Source organism: Fringilla coelebs (genome assembly GCF_963513975.1).
Source record: "Fringilla coelebs genome assembly, chromosome: 6".
Lineage (NCBI taxonomy): Eukaryota > Metazoa > Chordata > Aves > Passeriformes > Fringillidae > Fringilla > Fringilla coelebs.
The window spans coordinates 11,063,823-11,085,203 of NC_140034.1; the positions used below are offsets into that span (position 1 = coordinate 11,063,823).

Here is a 21,381-nt window from a genome sequence, read left to right on the forward strand (position 1 = left end):
AAAAAAATTATCAGTACATTTGAAGGCAAAACTAAAGCTTCTTGGCTATGCTCACAGGGTAAGGCTTTGAAGTACAAATACACATCCTAAGCCCTTATTTAGGCACTTAAATACTCCATTTCTCAAATAAAGGAAGTAGTAAGTGATCTCATTTTAAGAAATGTTTCATTTGAAGGAACTAATAGAGAAAAGACACATGTAACAGTGCACTATCACCTCTCTTTATTCTCTGCTCTTTTATATCCTTGATAATAGCCTTTGAAAAGCAGCATTCTTTTTCAGCTCTAAAACACATTTTTGCCACTAAAGCCAGTGTACTTAGATAATGCAATTGCTAACTACTGAAACCAGCAGCTCAATTCCCTGACAGGGTCTCACTTTTACCAATAATGGGCAATTTTGCTGCAGTAACTGCACTGACAGGAGAAGCACTTGGTTACTACAGGCATTTCAGCAAAGCAGGCTCTGAAACTTCCAACTACAAATTCTGGCAATTCATGCTTTGGCAGTTTAGGAAGTTGCTGCTCCTGAGAACCACCCATTTCTCTGTTGGATGCCACTCCACACCAAAGGTGAGAGTGAATAATACGTTATTTTAATCTCCAGTAATTTTACAGACATACTTCCACCCTACTTCAACTACTTTAGATCCCTGCAGACAGGGAAACAGTAGAAAAGACAACCAAAATCTGAAATAATTCACGATAATTACTTACTCACGCTATCAATTCCATTCTGCTTAAAAATCAGATATATATACACCTGCACTGCTGATTTACCAACCTTCTTTAGATGAAGCTGGGGAAGCCAACACAAAAATCCATTTTGTGGCAGAAGCAGTACCACGAGGCACAATATTATTCCAATACGTGCCTTAAAAGAAAGAATGAGCGGCTTTAATAGGAAACACAATTTTCTGTTAAAGTTTGTTATTTCAAATTTAGAAGAAATTCTATTGCAATCAATTATTAAATATATTTTAGACAAGATTTTCTATGAAAATTTTTCAAGATACTGTTGGGGGGGGAGGGGGAAGCCTCCTCTCAACACCTATGTAAACACACGGAGAAAACTGTGAATACAGAAGAGGATAAAGAAGAATATTAATGGTCTTCAACAGGGGACCAATTTGGCGATGAGGTATGCTAGATGTATTGTTAGAGTTTACCTAAACAAAGAAATGTACCAAATAAGTATTCTATTTTGAGAATTGTAGCAAGAAAAACAAAGCAATCCCTCTATTAGCACTATAAAACCATAATAGCATCTTGCACAGTCACACTGATCATGAGCCAGACTCCACTGTGCAAGGTAAAATAGCTTCAGCAGCTTAAGATTCCCTTATTCCAGAGAAGAGACAAATGTAGGTGTTAAAAGCAGTAACTTGTGTACAGGCCACTGGTTGACAATGACTTTTCCATGAAAAATATTTCCCTTTAAATGAGAAAGTATTTAAGACCAAATGCTAATGAATAATTTAATTTAATTTTTAAACAAGTTAAAGCTGCCCTGACTTGCCATGGCTAATTTCTGTAGTGACAGAGGTGTAGTTAGTTATTTCCTTCTATTCAATATTCTTAACTTAAAAAAATTAAGATGCAAAAGCACACCCACCTACTAAGTTTCCCTTTGCTACATGGAATTCATTTTTGCCTGAAGAGATCCACACTCCACTGCCATTGACTCCAAGGAGGCTGGGCTGACACTGAAGCTGCTGTGACCAAAATGCCATTCGAAGCTTGTCAGCCACCTTCTCCACAGGTGCCTGAGCTGCTGTTGCCACCGTGTGAGTTGCCTGGATTATGGTCTGGAACAGGCTGCACTGGTCAAACACTACATAATCAGTGATGCTTACCTGGGGGAAAAGAAAAAGTGCTCTTGATAATTAGTTAAGCTCTGGGGTGAACTGCACAATCTTTCACCAGAAGCTTTTTTGGAATTCAAAGTGTAGGAAGGGAAAAACAAAAATGGTACGTTTTGAGTGATTGTCTTGCTAATAAGCCAAAATCAGTCCTAAATGAGCTTACAACTCTTTTCTATCCAATAATCCATTTAGAAATCTGCATTTTAAGATAGGTCTTTGTTTTAGGATGTGTCCCTCTAAAAACATGCCAAACTCTGCAAACTAAGAGGTAAATTTTCAATTTCCTAAAGGAAGAGAAACTTGCACAGTGTAGCAATTCAAACCACATGACAAAAACTTGAATGCAATACTCCTTTGCAATTACCTCATGGATATTTTAATTCACAGTGCAAAAGGAGGTCTAAACAAACAACCGCCCAAGTTCTGTCATGGACAACTAGGTTGGCAACACTCTGGGATACTCCTAGAAAGGAATGAAATTTCTAAGAGCACAAAAAGAGCAGCAGTTTGCCAATAACCTCAAAGCCAAGCTACTCCTGATGCTCACATGCAAAAAAGGGATTATACATGCACATAGACCAAAATTCTTGTAACTAAGGTAGCATGTTGACAAATTTTCTGCAAGACTGTTTTTGTGCTCCCTTCTTCCCCAGCCCTATCTCTAGTGGAAACAAGAAAAGCTGGAGGAACCAGAGGCAAGAATTCCAAATCAATACCAGACAATAATCGCAGTAACTGAGGTTGGTTTCACCCACACAAACTGTGGCTGAAGCAAGCAGCTCCACATGGCTCAAAGAAACCTCAAGTGAATGGAAAAATGTGAAACACATTCTTTTGCATGGTGAGTCATTATTTATTTTCTCTAGCTAAAGAAAAGGTTGGGCACTAAAAGACAAGACAAGGGGCTGTGTTCAGCAGCCAGATTTGATGCTCTCCCTCAACAGCATGTCCTATGACCTGGCACAGCATTTCTTGTGCTCTTGAAAGCTTCTGCAATGCTGCTCTGAATGACCACAGGATGGTTCCTTCCCTCTTTACAGCAGACACAGAAAGGGGATTTCAGCCATAGCCACACAGAAGTTTTAATATACTGAATAAAGTGTACTATTAATTGAATTCTTTCTTATAATCTTGTGGGAAAACAACACAAATAATCGACCCAAGGTAAAAGACTAAACTGAAAGCAAAATAAAAAAATGCCTACTTGCCACCAATGGTTATCATCTCCTTGTGGTTTCTTTGAAACTATACCAGTCCTGAACCAGAGATTGCCATGGATATCCAAAGCCCATAATGTCTGCTGATCACCAAGGGTTATGCACACTGGTTCCAAAGCTTGCACTTCACTGGAAATGCAAACAAGTAAAAATATTAAAAAGCTTAATACAAATTTATGTTAATGGTATTTTAAGGAAGCTGTTACAATACTAATAGTTTAACACGGTTGAAACTCAGTGGGGCCAAGCTAAAAAACACATTTGGCATTAAATTTTCAGTTATTCAGTACTTTATCTTTTATTTGTTTAAGCAAAAAACATTCAACAATAACTACAACAAAGACCACCAGTTCTTCAAAGATCACTCAAGATGTAAAACTTGGATACATAACAATAAAACTAAACAAGCCCTGTTTTGTTCAGTAAATAAGCAATCAAGAGCTGTGTTCTTTAAGGTTTTGATTAAACAGCTTCAAAAATCTATCTCCTCAACTTCCTTGACCTATTCTGAGAACAATACCTGCAGTTCAGGGACCACAAAGAGAAAACTCAACTTAACTATGTGGCAGAGATAAATGCTGAATTTTGGTCTGTAAGTTTCCTGCATAAGTAAACGATTTTCAAGCTCAGAAAGTCAACAGGGTCAGGTGATCGTATCAGACACTGAAAAGGTAGCAAACAATGCCAGTTCTTTCAGATAACCTTTCTTGATAATTTAAGAACAAATAGTGACTGCCTTCTGCAATTTTAACACAAAGCCCAAGAACATGAAATGTACCTAAGGTGTAGGTCAGCAGGTATTTTCATTAAACAAACTCATTAGAGTATGAGCAAATTTCACATTTGAACAAAGACACAGTAGTTTCTCAGACTGTTCAAGAGCCTAATACCAGGCTGGGAGGTAGCACAAGTTTCACAATAGGATATTCAGAAGATAAAATCTCCTGACAACAAGAACTTGAATTTCTTCCTAAACTTGCACCAGGCTGATGTCACAAGAGACACTAAATTCTACATTCTTAAAGCCAGCAGTAGAGACTCAGTGCTTTTATCTTTACCATAAAGGAACTACTGTGGGCATAGGATCAACTACAAAGCTAAATACCAACTACACAAAGTATTTATAAAAATCTGGGGCTGGGGAGTGCAGAAGTGTTATCCAGCTCTGTGGATGACCAAGAAAATGCATACATTTAATCTCAGGTAAAAAAAAAAAAAGAAAATGGAAAAAAACACCTCTCAAAAAACTGGAGAGCTCCTCAAAACCATTATGCCACAGATTAAAGAAGGAATATTTAACAGAAAATCACGTTGACAGACATTAAAAAGATATTTAAAATTTTTTTTTCACTCTTTAAACCTGCTTCTGTTTATGACAATTCCTTTCATTACATAGCAGTCATGGATGGATGGCTGGCTGGATGGATGGTAGGAAGGAAGGAAGACAGACAGCTAAAATAGATATATCCACACACACAGCGGTATACAGACACACAAGCTCAGGTAATACTTTTCCAAACATCAAGGAGCTCCAGCACAATTATTTGTGTCATTCAGGGTATGCCCAGCATGTCCCAGCAGTCATTACCTGACAATGTCACTCTTCCACTGCTCCCCCTCGGGACAGAAGCTGCGCACTCCCTCGCGGTAGAGCAGGGCGCGCTGCTCGCTCAGAGCCCACACCACATTATTCCTGGATGTGACCTGTGACAGTGGATAAGGGCAGTCAACCTTTACTGCTCGGGCACAAGGACGATCCACACTCAGGCCTAGAAATCAGAAAACGAGGATTGCTTTACAAACTTTGGCTTTTTGCAACAAAAAGGAAAGAGATAAAGCAACTCAACAAAAGAAAATGCAGAAGGGAATCTCCTTGACATGCTAACATTTGTCATTTGATCAAATTTCCTTGAGTGACTGTTCTTTCTGTAAACTACTAATAATTTCCTTTAATATAGCTGATGTTACATTTTAAGAAATAAGACACTGTACATCCTTCAACATCCTGCACAGTGCATGTCCAGTTCTGTCATTTCTGTTCCTTTTCTCCCTCTAGTGTCAGCACCAGGAATCTCCATTTATAAAACCTCTATTAGAGCTGACAGAAGCATCAAAGAAAAAGCCAGAAATGGAAGAACTTTTGCCCAGAACATGCCAGGGAGAGAAGCAACCTGTTCTGAGTAGTGACAGCAGAGCAATTACAAAAGAGCATGTCACGGCGTGTAGTACTGTAAGGAGCAGAGAGGTTCTGGTAGATTTACAGTACAATGCACACCATTTGTACAGCTAATCTACAGAAACATGTCTTCTTTACGATTACACTGAAGCTTGATTTACACATATGAAACTGCATGTGAAACATCGCAGTAAACACAGCTTTTGTTTCATCTCCTCATGCTGCCAAAACCAGTATGAACAGACTCATGTGTATAATATATTCTAGACGAACAAGAACACTCATTTCTAAACCTCTGAGCATACACTTTTGTTAAGAATGTTACACAAGACAGTGAAGGGAATGAAAAGATCTTGGGAAAACAATTTTCACTGGCTGCCTCTCATCAGGAAGACTGATATACTGAGAATTTTTTTTTTGCATCAAAAGACAAATTTGGAAGCCTAAGTACAGCAGAATGTAAGCTGATGTAATCAAACCAATCTCTCAAAGAGAAGAAAAATATTGATTCAAACCTCCACAGAGCCCTGTATGATTAGCATCCAAAATTTACTCTCCATCACCACTATCCATGCCTGCTGGCAACATGCATGTGACCATGGGCAGGCCACTTGATTTCTCTGGGACTACTACACTTAACTAAAAAAAAAAAAAAATTTAATACAGTGTCTTTGAAACAGTGATGTGTACTTAAAACAGTTTTCTTAATCACAAAGAATTTTTGCATTGTGCTACAGTCACTAAACCTAAAAGAGAAATTACAAGAGCGCCAAAATTAAATTAAATGTAAATAAGAATTTTGGTAGCTACTCAGTCCTCCTCTTCATTCACCAGTAATTATTTCATCATGTTATTGGTAATTTTTCCTTAGTAACTCTGTGCAAGCCTCACATGCCTGAGAGTCCTTGGTACTTTTCTCCCTTAACTCTAAAACTAGTACTACCAATCTTTCATCCTAGCTGCTTGCATTTAGCCTGAATATTGTTTGCATAACACCTTCCAAATACATCCTCTTCTATTCACTGAAGAAATTAAAACAAAGACCAGGACTTCAAAGTTGCCACTACAATATCCCTTTTTCCAGTTTGTGCCTCCTTCACATCCAGGAAGAAGGCAGCTGCAGATTCCTGCTCCACAGCCCATTCTGCTCCCCCATGGCTTTGCCTTCTCTATCACATAAAACACATACCACTTGTCTATACTTCCAAAACACTTCACCATCTTCTGTCTCAGAATACCTTCCTGTCATTATCAAGGGGTAACTCTTACCTTCAAGAGATCTGTGCTTTTCAAAACACAAACCTTCTACTTTTCCCTATTCTGCCCACTTAAGGCTGAGTTGTTTCAGTGCACCATACCACTTTCAAAGCAAGGGTATTATTTTTATATTTTCTATAATCCCTTTCCATTTACCTCCATCCATCTCATATCTTCCCTATGCCATAAATTCTCTGTACTGCATGTATTCCACTTGGCACACACAAAACAAGTGGCCATGAACTGGATTTTCCACTCTCCTAATTACACAAAATCTCACAACTGTTTCCAAGTGTTTCTCAAGATAAAAAGGTTTCCTTATGTCCTGGCTGTGGATAAAAGTTTATAGCAAATTGCCATCATCCCATAGACTTGAAATCTAATAATCTCAGCCCACAAAAATTCAAAGAGCCTGCAATTAATTCAGGTACCTGTTTGTAGATACAGATCTCCATTTGTTCTGATAATCCAGGCAGTGTCATCACTTAGAGCTACAAATACAGCCTGGGGTAAAGCCTCATACCAGTGCCGTTTTCCTTTTATAGTTACTTTTCCACAAGCAAAAGCTTTGTTAGTCTTCTGTTCAATCTTCCAGAGAAGAGCCCCTGTAAGAGAAGCAAAGAAAGAACATAATAGCACTCAGCAATTACTGCACCAGTCACAGGTGATGTGTCCTAGCTACACCTAAACTAATAGGAGGGGAAAAGCAAATCAATAGCATTAAACAAAAATGCAAGTTTTAAAAGCCCTTACAATTTTTTTTTAAAGCAAGACCAGAACAGTAACTGACTTCTAATATGTAATAATATCTTAAAAAAAAAAAACACCAAATGGAACTCCAAACTTAACTGCTGCCTTGTACCAGAACAGTACACTGTCATATTAATTTCTTTTGAATAATTCCACAAAGTTGCATTTAATTCCATTTTGACATGTTGTGGTCAACATGCCCCCACATTAACAGATCCATAGCAAACTGGGGATGCTAGGAACTTGCACAGATTCAGTGAAAAGCTGGGTGAATTCCTGGAACTGAAGGATAAGAAATGCAGAGGAACAACCTTTTTGCCCAGGCAATTTGAGCCACCAACAACTGCAGCCTGAAACTACCACAGGCAAATATGACACATGCCCATGCCTTTCACTTTTCTGCAGGGACCCTGCAGGACCACTTTTAAGGGCAAGACAATGAGCTGGATGAACCCACACTCTCACCTACTACAAGTACTCTCAAATTGTTTTGGCTATAGCAAAGCTCACCTACAGATCAAACAGAATTTCTTTCTTCTTAAAACAGATAGCAAGTCTTCCCCTACAGACAGAAGGGAAAACTGACATGTGCTTTTAGAGATGACAGGGAAGAAAAGCAGTGGCAAGGCAGGAGTCAAGGAAATTAAAATGGCTGAGAAACTTTGTATTTTCACTCCAGTCCTGAAACAATCTGGAAGGCCAAAAGTGACGCAAGTTTATAACCAAAACCTGCTTAATTTTAATCCAACATAATCCTCATTCACAACCATCCAGAACAAATGCATATGCAAATGTACTAGAACTTCAAACTTTTTTTCTTCAACATTTAAAAAGAAATCAAATCAACCAACCCACGCATACACAAAGCCAGCTCTACATTTACAAGAAAAAGAACTTTAAAATTGTGAATCACAGAATGGTTTGGGTGGGAAGAGATCTTAAAGATCATCTAGTTCCAACCCCCCTGCCAGGGCAGGGACACCTCTCACTTGACCAGATTGCTGAAGGCCTCATCCAGCCTGGCCTTGAACACTTCCAGGGATGGGCATCGACAGTTTCTCTGGGGAACCTCTTCCTGTGCCTCACCACCCTCACAGCCAAGAACTTCTATAGCTCTGTAACAAAAATCAAGGTTTTGTATAGACAAGGAGCTCTTCTCTGCCTACCACTAAACTGCTACTTCTGAAGTTCACTTTAATCAGGCAAATAAATGCACATTGAAAACCTCCCAAAATGCAATGTGAACCTGCTAGAAAGACAGCCATTTAAACTAGAACATGGGATGCAGAGGTAGTGAAGATGCAGTCATATAACTATGACTATTTAAAAAAAAAACAACAAACAAAAAGAAATCTAAACCAACACACTACTTTTACATGAAACAAGTCTTAAACAAGCAAGTTTCTGGAAGGAATTGATTTGAAAAAAACCAAACAAACAATAAACTGCCTATGTGGAAATTACACAGTCACTCAACTACATATGTAATCTCACAAAGATTACAAATTACACCTAATTAAATAACAACTGGTACTAAAAAAAAAAAAACACCACATTGAAAAACAACAACAAAAAAAAAACAAACCAAAACCCACAACAAAAAAACAACCAACAACAAAAGAAAAGCCGAAGAAACAAAGAAAATGCCCAAATCTATCCAAGCTTTATATTTACAAGGCAACAGTGCAGCAACCTACCTGAGGGGGAAACTGCCACTTGCTGGACTCCATCCTCAAACTTCTGCCAGCGCAGGCCGGCCGCAGGAAGGGCACTGCAGTACAGGCTGCCTCGGTAGTCCAGGCACCAAATGTATTTTTCTGAGACAACCAGGCTCAGGATGCCATATCCAGGGCCAGAGTATCCCATCCAGCTCTCTGCAAACTAAAAACTGTAGAGTCAGAACAGTGTCAGGTGTCTTCAAACTGCATAAGATGAGTATATGAGAAGAGCAGCTCCCATCTTTTGATTTTGAAAAAGCTAAACTAAAAGCTAAGTACTTAAGTACTTTAATCAATGAATTAATTTGCCTTGTGTAAAATAAAACTACATCTGTCACTGTTCTCAAAGGCTGTATGTGCACAGTGAGACTGCTCAAACAACAGATATAGAAAAAAAATTAACCCTTCCACTCTGTCATCCAACTCCAAAGAAGGAATATATAAAAATGTACAGTCTGCCTGTAGTTCAGGAAATTATTCATAGTCTAGGAAGTGATGAGCAAAGGGAACAAGACAGCTGAAGGGCAGAGACAGCTGAATATCCAACTCTGGTACTCTCTGTATGGTAGAGGAGCCACATCTTGCAGAAATCTGGTTTACAGCCTGCTCTCATAAATTTTGATTGCTTGCATGAGGTGAATTCGAGCACTGCATACATTACCAGGGGAGATTACTGAACAATGGAGAGTATAAGAATACCATAACCTGAAACAAAAGTCTCCTGCACTTTGGGCTGCAGTTGTCAGTAGACAGGACACCAACCACTTATAACCCAACTTTTATGAATATTTGGTTGATCTCAATACAAGGCTGTTACAGATCTAAAAGAAACAATTCCCCCACCATACAAGAACAGCATTTCCTTCTTAAGACTTCTGCTAAAAGTCCCAGTGATTCTGGCAATTTTGCAGATTTTACAATTAACTTTAGTACTTCTTTTCTATAGTATCTATGAGGATTACCCACAAATAACTATGACGGAAAGAAGGATAACAGAAGAAGAAAACTGTCAACATTTTAAACAGCACTAACTACTGCTGGCTAGGGGGCAAAGACTAATCCTTATTCTGAGTATTTAGAGGTAAAATAATCCTTAAGCAGAACCCAGCCATGTGAGATAATTAGCATTAATTCTTCATGAAGTCAGCTGAATTTGGGAACAGCATCATGCAGAATTTGGACTACTGGAGATCCAAACAAGCAGCAGCCTTTGAGCGTGACTGGGTTTTACTGTTCACTCTTTAATGGATGGGTTTCTAACAGCATTTTTGTTGAGCTGGGAATAATACAGCCAGAACAGCTTCTTTGCATTGCAAGCACACATCACCCATTTTGAAGTCAGATACATCACATTTTGTAAGAGTTACAACACATACTGTTTGGCTTTGTATTTTACTTGTGTATTGAATCAAGTAAAAAAAATTGCTCTCCTGAAGACATAAAGGACAGTAATTGCAGGAATGTTTCTTTTGAAAAGCAGGAATTGCAGTAACTGCAGTAATGTTTCTTCTTGCTTCTTTTTAAGGTTAAAGGTACTTTAATTAAACCAAAAAGAAATACCTGATCAGATTTTAACAGCACCATTTCATCTAGGCTCATCTTGGCTGCATCCTGTGCACCAGGCACAGCACCAACTTCAGGCATGCTGGTCTCTGAGGATGAATATGGTAATCCATGTCCATAAATATCCTCTTCATCACTTGAGGCAGATTTTTCAGTCCTACTTTCATGAGTGTCTGCTACCCTTTCAGCAGTGCTAGTACTACATTTAGCTTTGATTGCACTTTCAAAATTCCACCCAGAAATGGAACAGTTATCTGAATGAACACTGTCAGAGATGTCACACTGGAGTGCAGAAGGGTCTGACAGAGCACTGTGGATTAGAGACAGCTGCTGTTGGTCCTCCTCGCTGGTTTCATCACTTTCCTTTGGTGTCAGAGATGTCTGGACACCAAGTATACTGTCACATTCCAAAAACATCTGGTCTGTTAGGTCTGCATCTTCAGAAGATTTTTCAGTATCCTGCAGCTTCATTTTATCCAAGTCTTCATCTATTTTACACAATGTAGGAAAATCCTGCTCCTCCTCCTCCTCCTGGCTCAGCTTTCCAGGACAGCATTCACTGCTTGCAGAAACCACACCACCATTACATTCACCACCAACACTGCTTGTCAAGTCTTCTGTGAGCATCAGAGGAGATGCAGATGTCAAAGTATCTGTAACAGCAGAAGTACCCACGCCACTGTCACTGTTTGGAAGTTTCTGTAAATCAGCCACATCTCCATTTTCTTCATTAATTAGTACATTTGCTGACTCAGGAGACTGCAGGACACTGAAAGTTTCTGAACCGTAATCTTCTTGCAAGATTGTATGGGACTCCATGCTGAACATGCTTTCCTGATCTGGAGATCCAGTACTCAAATGATCAATGCTGCCACTCATTATGCTGGAAGTCATTGAAAAGGAGTCTGCATTCAAGGAATGTGGACTGTCACCAGAAAGCTGACGCTCATAAATTGGTGTGCCTTCCAGAGAGCTGTGGTTTCTCCTCGTCCCACTTTCTGTTATCACACACACACATGAAAAAGAAGGAGAAAAGTAGAATTAATAAAATCTATTAAATCCCAGTGCCAAGCAAGAAATTAAAATATTTTTAGAACTGGAGGAAGAACAACGCTAAATCTAAATTTTAACCATACTGATTTTTTTTTCAACTTTAGCATTACATGATACATATAAAGCCAAAAAAAGTCTTAATACAGTAAATAATTAAAATAACTGAGTACTCACACTACTTCATGAAACTAAAGAGGATGTCTAAGAAAAGACAGTGCCAAATATTCTGAATAGGATGAACAGATATTACACAATTCCAACATAAAACTGGACACAGAGTCCACTGTATGGTCCCATTAACAAATACATCAGAACTCAAAGCATGTTTACATAAAGCAAAACAAAAGAAATAAACTCCAAACAGATCTAAGAAGACTTTATCCATTTATCACTTTTAAAGGAGATTTTCATCTTAAACAGAAATGGCCCACCACAACCCCTCAGCCATTTCAGAAGCACAACACCACAGGATACAGGAAGCCTGCCCAACACAGAGTCTTCCATGTAATGTGCTCTTACAACGTGCAGTGTCAGGGAAACTTCTGCTCCACCTACCCTGCTTCTTCTTTTTTTTCTTTTTCACCTTAATTGGCTTTACAATAAGTTCTTGATCAAAATCTTCAGAGCTGATGGTGCTGAACCGTTGTGAAGAAAGCTGGCCTTCCCTTTGAGCTTCTGGAAGTTGGTCTGCACACATCAGAAAGCTTGAGCCACTGTCCACAGAGTTCACAGAGCTGCTCCTGCTTCGTGATTCACTTACTACAGAGCAGCCCCTTCTCCTGGCTTCATTGCTCAAGTCTCCCACTCTATCAAAACTTTTCTCTGATACTGCTGGAGTTTCCAGATCATCTTTCACCAAAGAAGAAGTGCCATTTTTATCACCAGTAACTGAAGGGGAAGTAACCATTTTTCTTTCTGTTTCCACTGAAGGGCTGGATGATACAGATGAAACTACTGATGATGGGGTCAGCAATTTAGGACTTGTATCTGTTAAAGGATTTGACAATTTTGAATTCACATCTGAAATTGTCCAAGAGAAAAATAAAAGTAAAAATAGTTCAAGTATAAATACTAGCATCAAATGAATAGGGGCATAATTTTAGAGAGTATTGAATGAAAAAAATATTTATGCAAAAAAAAAAATTCTAAGCTAACAACATTTAAAAATAAATACCTGTGCACATGCACACACACTATAAACTCCCTGCAAATTAATCTATAAGAAAGCACCTCCCCCAAACCCTGTATCAAACTTCTATTAGAAAAATGCTGAATTTATGTTTTTGTAACAAGAACAGTACAGGTCTGCAGCTTGGAAGATCCAATTCTATCACACACTGATGCACCATCCTATATCTTTAACTTCTTCATTCAAACATTCAGTAGCTTGAAAAAAAAATCAAGGACAATTATCAATCACTGTAGCGTTTAGCAGAAAATACACTTCTAAAGGCTCCTTTCAAACTATACTTGAAAGTTGAAATTAAAATAATAAACAGTCTCTAGAAGTTCGTGAGTAAAGACCTGCATAAATGACTAAAGCTATTGCCAATGTGCAATGACAAGTTAAGTTTTCCAGCACTGAATGAGATTTCATAGCACAATTATTAGCATTTTGCTAAAACAAAGCTAAGATGGAGTATTTAAATGCATTAGTAAGCCTTTTTACAGAGTTCTAGTAACATAAATGTTTAACTCAGATGGCAACAAGTATGAAACAGTCAAATTATTTTTGGAATTTTAGTGAGCATTCTTTGGATTTATTTGCCAATTCTTTCTTTTTCATTGCTAGGAAGGCTGAGATTTCCCCTGGAACGTGGCTAGTGACAGGTGGCACAGAATCAACGTCTCAGCTGCTGAGACTGATCCTAAAGGGATAACCATGAGCAGGAATCCAGACTGCTTCAGCATCATGGTTCAGAATGAGCTCTCAAATGCACAGATTAGAGACGCCTCATTAGGTTAATGCTGATCCACTCTCAAAAAAGGCAAGCATATTTAATTTCTTAATGCCTCCATTCCCACTGCAGCCAAAAGAGAAGCTCAGATAAGCAGATAAACCAGATCTCTAAATATAACCTATCAGAACAGATGAGTAACTCTACAGGACCTGGCAGGTTTTTGTAACAATCTGAAGGGATTTGTCTGAGGTTTGATGTGCTTCAGTTTTGTTGGTGTTGGTTTTTTGCTATTAAAAAAGTACATTAGGCACCATGTTCCCTGAGGTACACACTAATTTATACATACTAAACTTACTAATTTCTACATAGTAAGCTTACTAATCTATACAAACCTATTGATGACAGTCCTTCAGGTCTATTTGAAATTCTTATTATGTCTCTATCTCCCTTTAAGAGAAAAATCTCATTGTTGGTACAGGACACAGACACAATATCACCATATCCTTCCAAGCCACCAATCAAAGCCTGTAAAGAGTCAGAAGAGAAAGAAATAATTGGCATTAGATTAACACAGTGTTTGCACAACATGGTACTCTTAACAAAAGCGTTCTCTGGATTTTAATCAACAAAAACAGTAGAGGCTAAAGATTTTTATCTTAGCAAAAAAAGAAAACAGAAAAAAGAAAGAGAAAAGAACTCTTTAATCATGATGCAGCTCCATTTTTATAGTAATTTAAATTCCACAGATCCATTCTTTGTCCAACTAAATGTAACTAAATATAACAACTTAAGCAACATACAATTTGGTGGTAGAAGAGTGCTACAGTATGAATACTTAATATTATTTAGACAAAAATATGCTAGCTTGTATCTGCATTCATATGTGTTTTTAAGACTACAAAATAGCTAACACTTCACTGTATACCAAATAAAAGGTAATACATCTTTTTAAAGACACCAACAGCGGTAGAAGAGAAGAATAAATAGTTCCAGGCACATTTTATAGGCCTAAAATACTTTCTGCACTAATTCCTAGACTCTAGGTTTCTATATGTTTCAATAAGCATCAGCATTAATTATGATGTTAACATCTTAACTGAAAGCTTTAAATATATGTAATTTTCATAAACAACACACTGAGCTAGTTGGTGGGTATATCATTGTAATGACAGCTTAAGAAGGGAGACAATAAATATTCTTTTTTTGTTGCTTTAAATAGGGATTTAAATCACAGCCATAGAATGTATAACCAAAACAGAGTCTCGTGGCATAGCATGAACAAAAACATGGAAGAAACAAAATATGCAGCCACAAGATTTATCTACCTGATTCACAGTGTCTAGTAAATAGATGCTGTATTCATTCCAGGTCAGCACCCATCCTTCTTGGAAAAAGCATGAGACAAGCCCAAGGTGTTTCTCTGGAGAGCTGTAACTCCCTCTGTCAGGTGGTTCTAAACGAGGATACAGTTCAAAAGTTTTTATTCCTCCAGCAAATACATCTTTCAATATGAATGTGGCCTGAACAGTCCCATGAACATCAGACTTCCACAGACGAAGCCCAGGTCTGGCAGCAAATAGTGTCAAGTCACTCTGTTTACACAGGCCGGGTATAAAACATGCTCCAAATTTGCCAGTGCTAAAATGCAAAAGAATTTATTTTAAAAGCTATATACTCAACTTAGAAGCAATTTAAAAACTAATGGCACAAATTCACAAATTATCAAAAGTCTTTGATTAAAATATCCAGTCTGAAATACAAATTTAGTTACAGTAAGATATGAGCAGTAATTCCAAATAACAAGTTTCCCTCAGCTTTGAATGTCAGACACAGCATCAACTAAGCAAGTTAAATAACTCCTCCTAATAAGCTTCATTGCCTTAATGACACTCTGTCCATCTCAAAAAGATCCTACTATGCACTCTTCCTTCTCCCAAAATTTATAAAAAACAAGCAAAATGCTACAAACTAATGCTAAGGAACAGGCAGCCTTTACTTGCAAGAAGCACAGAACAGACCTCAGCTGTTAAACCCTTCATTTCACAGAAACACCATTACTATCATCCAAGAAAACCCTTCACATATAAGATGGACCTTGGTGTTCCTCTTACTATTCATATCCCTGAAATGAATCATAAACCCTCTTTCAAGGTTAAATTTCCTCTCCTTAAGAGAAATAGTCAGTCATGCTGTTTTATCACTGAGTTCTCTCTTCCTTACTCAAGAGGGATTACATAAGAGGAGATGTCAAAGCCACACAAGAGGTTCCTAGTCTTCAACTCAAATTTAAGTGCTTACTATACATTCTCCCTACTAATTCACTTCAGTGTATAAGAAAAACAGGGATGATGACTTGCTTTTTGCATCAAATATTACATCACCCATTAGACAGACGATTACAATGCCTGCTCACTGCAAGTCACAGTAAACAAAGAGGGACTGCAGAGGAAACCTGGCAGTGTTTTCAGTTTAAAAAATGAGAAAATATCTTAAATATTTTTGCCTAAGAATGTCTTGAAAATATGATCATGACATACTTGCAACCACATACTTTCTAGATAGGTATAATTATCATTTCATGTTCGATCACACACAGCTATGGTAACTAGCCTTTTATGAGCAGACTGCTGTGTTGTATTAATTTTACTGCCTAGATCACTCTGTCTGTAATTCACTTTGAAATGCAAGAATTAATAGATGAGCCTGCATCAGGATTTTATGAGGGTTACTTTTTTCTGGGCTGTGTTCCAACTTGGTTGACGGATTTCTCTTCTGTGTAAAAAAGCAGAGTCCGCTGTAAAGTAGAGACAAGCAGCACCTTCTGGTTGTAATCCAACTGGACAATCGAAGATGGCTCTTCCAATACAAGGCTGGAGTTGCAAATACCCTTTCAAAGACATACACATAATTCACAAGAGTCAAACCTTCCTAAAAATGCAAGGTGGTAACTAACACTTCAAAGAAATTTATAAGCCCAAGAGAAAAAAAGAAAACAAAAAGCTTTTGAACTCCTGTTGCATGAAATTCACTTAATGAATACGGACTTAATTTACGTAGGCAAGAGGAGAGATTGTGTGTGACACACTATGAAATGCAGTTTCTCTTGCAATACTAGCTAATACATTTCTCTTGAAATCAACAGAAACTTCAGGAACTTTAGGACACACTTTCTTCCCTCTTCCCCACTGCCAGCTCATGCCTTGCTGAGACAATCATTACCTTTGGTGATTTCTGTCAAACCAAATTGAGGGACAGTCACAGATAAATAAGATGTTGTTTAAACATTTCTCCCATTTAAAAATTCAAGTTATCAGTAATTTTGTTGGCATCTCAGATCTGTATTAACTAACAAGATGTGAGAAAAATTCCGTTTACTGGTAACATGCCAGTCAGCCACCAGCACCCAAATGTTACTTTCATTCTACACTCTGGACTAAGATGCTGAACAATTCTGGGAGAAGTACTTCACCAATAGAGCCACATCAGTCAAAAATATCCCTTTCCAAACAAAAGAGAAAGTACTGGCTGAAAGCTGAAGAAAGATTTCATAGTTATTTAATGAAAAATGAGAAGGATCACTACTTTTAAAATGCATTACTTTTTAAAAAAGATAAGGCAGTTCTGAAGGACATCCAGTGGTTGCCTTGCTGAGTGTGCACACTCTGGGCCAAATGTAAACAAACCAATAAAGCCATCCAACAAACCCGTAACACTGAGCAATTAAGTAACTGCTAAATAATTAAACACACGAGAATCCTTTCAGAAAGTGCAAATGTGAATTAAGGTATAACAAATGCTCACCTGGTCTAGGTCTAATGCAGAGTAGACAATCTTTCCTTTGTCATCTCCAGAGAATAATTTCATTCCATTGGGACTCCAAGCTAAAGCTGTAATGCTACTTTTGTGGATGCCAGCAACATCAAATCTACGAAGCTGTGAAACAATAACAAAGCAATAGAAGAATGAGCTAAAGAGAAAATGGATGCACAAAGCCTATTCAATGACTCCTAACTGGTTTAACTGGAGATTAAGTACAAAAGTGCAGGTCCTTCTAAAGTTTATTTAGCACAGAAAACCCATAACAATCCAAAACTCCCCTCCACCAAAGAGATCAGCCAATCATTACACATGAGAAATCTCTCAGAAATATATTTGATTAAATACAGCTTTTGTAATGCAAAGCATGCTTAATATTATTGTTTTAGAAGGTTAACATATGAAGCCTAAAACATATTCACAGCTATTTCATCAGGCAAGACTGGCTGGGTGTAACTCTTACAAAGGATCACTGTAACACTGTACTAGAACTGGCCATACTAGAGCTCACAGAGATTTAGGCAAAGGAAAATATTTACCTGTTTGTTCCTTCCAGGTAATGAAGACACCAGCTGGAAAACTGCAACCCGACCTGAGGCTGTGCCAACAGCAACCAGATCATCAAAACAACTCAACAGCTTTACAAAAGTTATAGATTCACACCTCCCCTGTTGAAACAAACCACAGAAAGAACTCACAAGTTAATGAGACACCAACAGAGAGCTCAATTCTGAGCAACTCAGCTTTATTGGAAGAGACAACAGTAAAAGTTAGGGTTTACCTCAAAATTATATTTTTTCATCTGGTTTACATGTCTGCAGTAGAGATAAAGCATTCCAATGCTGCTCCCCACAGCAATGTAGTCTCCATTGGTATCAAGTGCTGTCAGGTAAACCACAATAGAGCGAAAGCCTTTCTGGATCTTTGTAGGAATGGCATTGAGGAGATAATACAAGGGACAAAATTCCTTAAATATAACTGGTGAAGCCACAGATGCCATAGCAAGGATTTGCATCAGCAATTTTAAGGCTGAAATAAACACATCTACATGACCACATAAGGAAATCTGAAAGACAAAAGCAAAAGACATGTCATTGACTTGTGTGGAGAGAGTAAAAGGGTAACAGCAAAAAAGAAGAAAAAATTCTTAGATTTTGCTTTGCATAAACAAAAAGCAAGTTAAACTCTTGTAGTGAATGTAACCTATCCTTAAAAGAAACTTCTTTTTACCAAAAAGTGTATTCCTTAAATTCAGTGAACACATAAGGATGTATGGTAACCACTAAATATGGGATAACCACTTTTTCTTGCTGTAAAAAAATAAATCTGTAAATTTGTCAAAGTTGAGCTGGAATGCAGTGTTTCTTTTCATCTGCCTAGTGAAAAAACCATAAGGAGTCTGACACTGAACAATCCATGTGATGTACTTCTTCATCTTTCTGCAGCCTCTACCCTCAATCCAACCAGTGCTCAAGAGCATGGGATATTCTCTGTGCCAGACAGCACTGTAAGATCAAAGCAACAGACTAGCATTTGTGCTCCACTCCTTAATGCCCCAAAGCCCAAGAAAAAACACAGCTGAGAAGCAGTTCAGCTAGAGCTACATCTGCTATACATTCAAATAACAACCAAAAAATCAGAATAATGTGGGAAGAAAGGGGTGAGTAAAAACTTTAAAACTCCTATTTTGACAGACACAGGAAAATATTCATGTAGCAACTGAATTTAGAAAGATAAGGAGCAAACAGGAAAAAAGTACCATATGTCCAGGTTTCCTTTTATGGATAAGAAAATAATTTCATGCTTGTGAGCAATACTGTAAATATACTTAGGGGAGAATATCTATGAATAACAGAAACAAAGAGTCTGTTTTCCTTCTCCAAGAAAAACAACATAGTCGGAGCTCCTCACAGTAATAACATAACAGCACCTTCACAAAAAGCTGATCATGAGGAACATAAAAATACTCAAAAAATTTAATTAAACGCAGTAATTTTTCTCAGCACTACAGCCTTGACAAGAACATTTTGCAGCAGTAGCTGCTGCTTTTCCTCACGGGTGACTTTGAAACATGGAAAAGAAAAGAAGCCTTCACTCCTTGAGTTTTATTTTGCTATGAACAAGTGCAGTTAACAGAATGATATAGAGTCTTGCAGTTTCCCAACACAAGAATTTTGGGTATCTGTAGACAGGAAAGTTTTTTATGGTTGTTTAAGATCTTAACACTGAAGATTTTCTTTAGCTTCAGCACAGTTAGAAACTTCCTTAGAGAAATAAAAAAAAAGAGATCTGCCAATTGAAGTTAGAAATGCTTCCAAATGCTCTCAATTATTCTGTGAACTACTCCTACTTCAATTTCTGATATATCCTATTGTGAATTGTTTTTAATTCTCTAAGGATGGAAAATGTTTTTTTGTTTGGCAGCTTCATACACTGCTTGCAGTGTAGAAAAAACTAGAAAAAAAAAATAGCTGTTCTAGTTTAATATCTCCATTACTGTGAAAGACTCTGGTGCCTCAGTTTTCCAACTATTTCAGGTATTATGCAAGAGCATTCAGCAAATACACTTTGGGCCCTGCAACACTTGCTGTCAATGTAAAATTGCACTAAGGCCACAGGGACTGTTTGCATGACATTGCCCATGGATGTCATAGACAAGACCACAGGAATAAAAACTGGTTATTTGGCTTATATTTTATCTGCTACAAAAACTGCCAATAGCTACACTAGCACCAATTGTTAGAAGTTCCTAAATGTGGTAAATTTTACTGCTTGCTAGAGTTTAGAAATTAATTCCACTCTCCTCCAATGTTTACAACCTGTCATGATGTATTTAATGTAATATCATCAAGACCAGCGGATACATGTGTCCAAACTATTTCTGAATGAAGAGTTCCTTTCAGAGATAGTTACTAAGTTAACAGATAACCTTAGCACATCATGACACTTCCACAATATTTTCACAAACCATCTATTTCCTATCCTATATTTTAATCTCCTACCCCTTCCTTCAGCATTTTCTGCTTTCTATCTACAGCCAACTAAATACATAAAAAATCTACTGTTAAAGTCTCATTTGCTGTTCTAAATGTGCTGTTTTGCCACTTTAGTAATTTTACCAGTCAATGGTCTTTTTTTCTTTTCTCTAATCAAATAATATCCAGTCTCTGTCTTGAGCCTCACATTTTCTAATCTTTCCCTGTCTAACCTCAACTTCTACCACTACCCAGCTGCTGTCTCATAAATTTGACATTTTTTGGGTTTTAAGTCCCCTTTGTGACTCTTGCAATTTACATCTGTCAGCATCCAAAGCTGCTCTTGTAGCTGGAACCACCTCACACTCCTCAGTTACCAGAGGACTTTCCAAGCCCTCAGAATTCATCCTCTTAAGTCTCCATCACTTATTCTTCCAGCTTAACTAGACCATTAAAAACAGAGTAACTGATTACCAGCTATGGAAATATGCAAAATTTTTATTATCCAGAAGAAGATTTTTCTTTATTCCTCTACCCTATCTGCTACCTGATGCATATTTTGGAAGTTTACATTTAATTTTGAAAAAGAGAAAAAAGGAAGGTTTTATAGGGTTTTTTCTTCCCACCCACAAAAAATCATCAGAGGAATTATTTCTTGTCACATACTAAGATAAATTTAAAAACTCTGCAGTTACGTAAGGGCTCTCACTCTTCATAAAATTTATATACAATCTCTGATGGCAAAGTAATAAAAAAAAAAATTAAGATTTCTCTATAACGCACTCACTCTGTACAATCGAAAAAAAGGAAAAATTTATTAATGAACTATAATTTCTTGACATTGCACACAAATTAGTTGCATCTTGAGCTGTTTACAGACTAACAAAACACTTTGATTGTGTAAAAACATGTAAATGAAAACTCAAAACCATACTTTTATTAAAAACACTACTAATACTAGGTAATTTTATCTACACTAACCAAATGTATAAGGGACTAGACCTCCCATATAGCCTATACATTCAAAACAGCGGCACAAATGCCACAATTCTCTGCTTTTGAGCCTAAAGTCTGTAATACCCCTCTAACAA

General features: G+C 37.5%; 1 protein-coding gene across 8 annotated transcripts in view; it reads right to left on the reverse strand.

The window, feature by feature from the left end:
• Window positions 1-21,381, reverse strand: part of TECPR2 (tectonin beta-propeller repeat containing 2) — a 42,829-nt gene that overhangs the window by 18,831 nt on the left and 2,617 nt on the right. For 6 of the 8 annotated variants that reach the window (XR_014616228.1, XR_014616229.1, XR_014616230.1 and 3 more), the window contains 14 exons: window positions 18,097-18,381; window positions 17,855-17,983; window positions 17,301-17,432; window positions 16,229-16,386; window positions 14,825-15,137; window positions 13,892-14,024; window positions 12,154-12,618; window positions 10,543-11,543; window positions 8,962-9,145; window positions 6,946-7,119; window positions 4,670-4,850; window positions 3,069-3,210; window positions 1,615-1,855; window positions 784-873 (listed from right to left, as the gene is read on the reverse strand). Coding sequence is in view for 4 of the 8 variants with exons in the window: in XM_084207693.1 (XP_084063819.1) it covers window positions 784-873; window positions 1,615-1,855; window positions 3,069-3,210; window positions 4,670-4,850; window positions 6,946-7,119; window positions 8,962-9,145; window positions 10,543-11,543; window positions 12,154-12,618; window positions 13,892-14,024; window positions 14,825-15,137; window positions 16,229-16,386; window positions 17,301-17,432; window positions 17,855-17,983; window positions 18,097-18,330 (3,577 nt within the window). In the remaining 4 variants the exon portion in view is untranslated. The remainder of the gene's footprint in view (window positions 1-783; window positions 874-1,614; window positions 1,856-3,068; window positions 3,211-4,669; window positions 4,851-6,945; window positions 7,120-8,961; window positions 9,146-10,542; window positions 11,544-12,153; window positions 12,619-13,891; window positions 14,025-14,824; window positions 15,138-16,228; window positions 16,387-17,300; window positions 17,433-17,854; window positions 17,984-18,096; window positions 18,382-21,381) is intronic. The other 2 variants (XM_084207694.1, XM_084207695.1) reach the window with 2 other exon arrangements.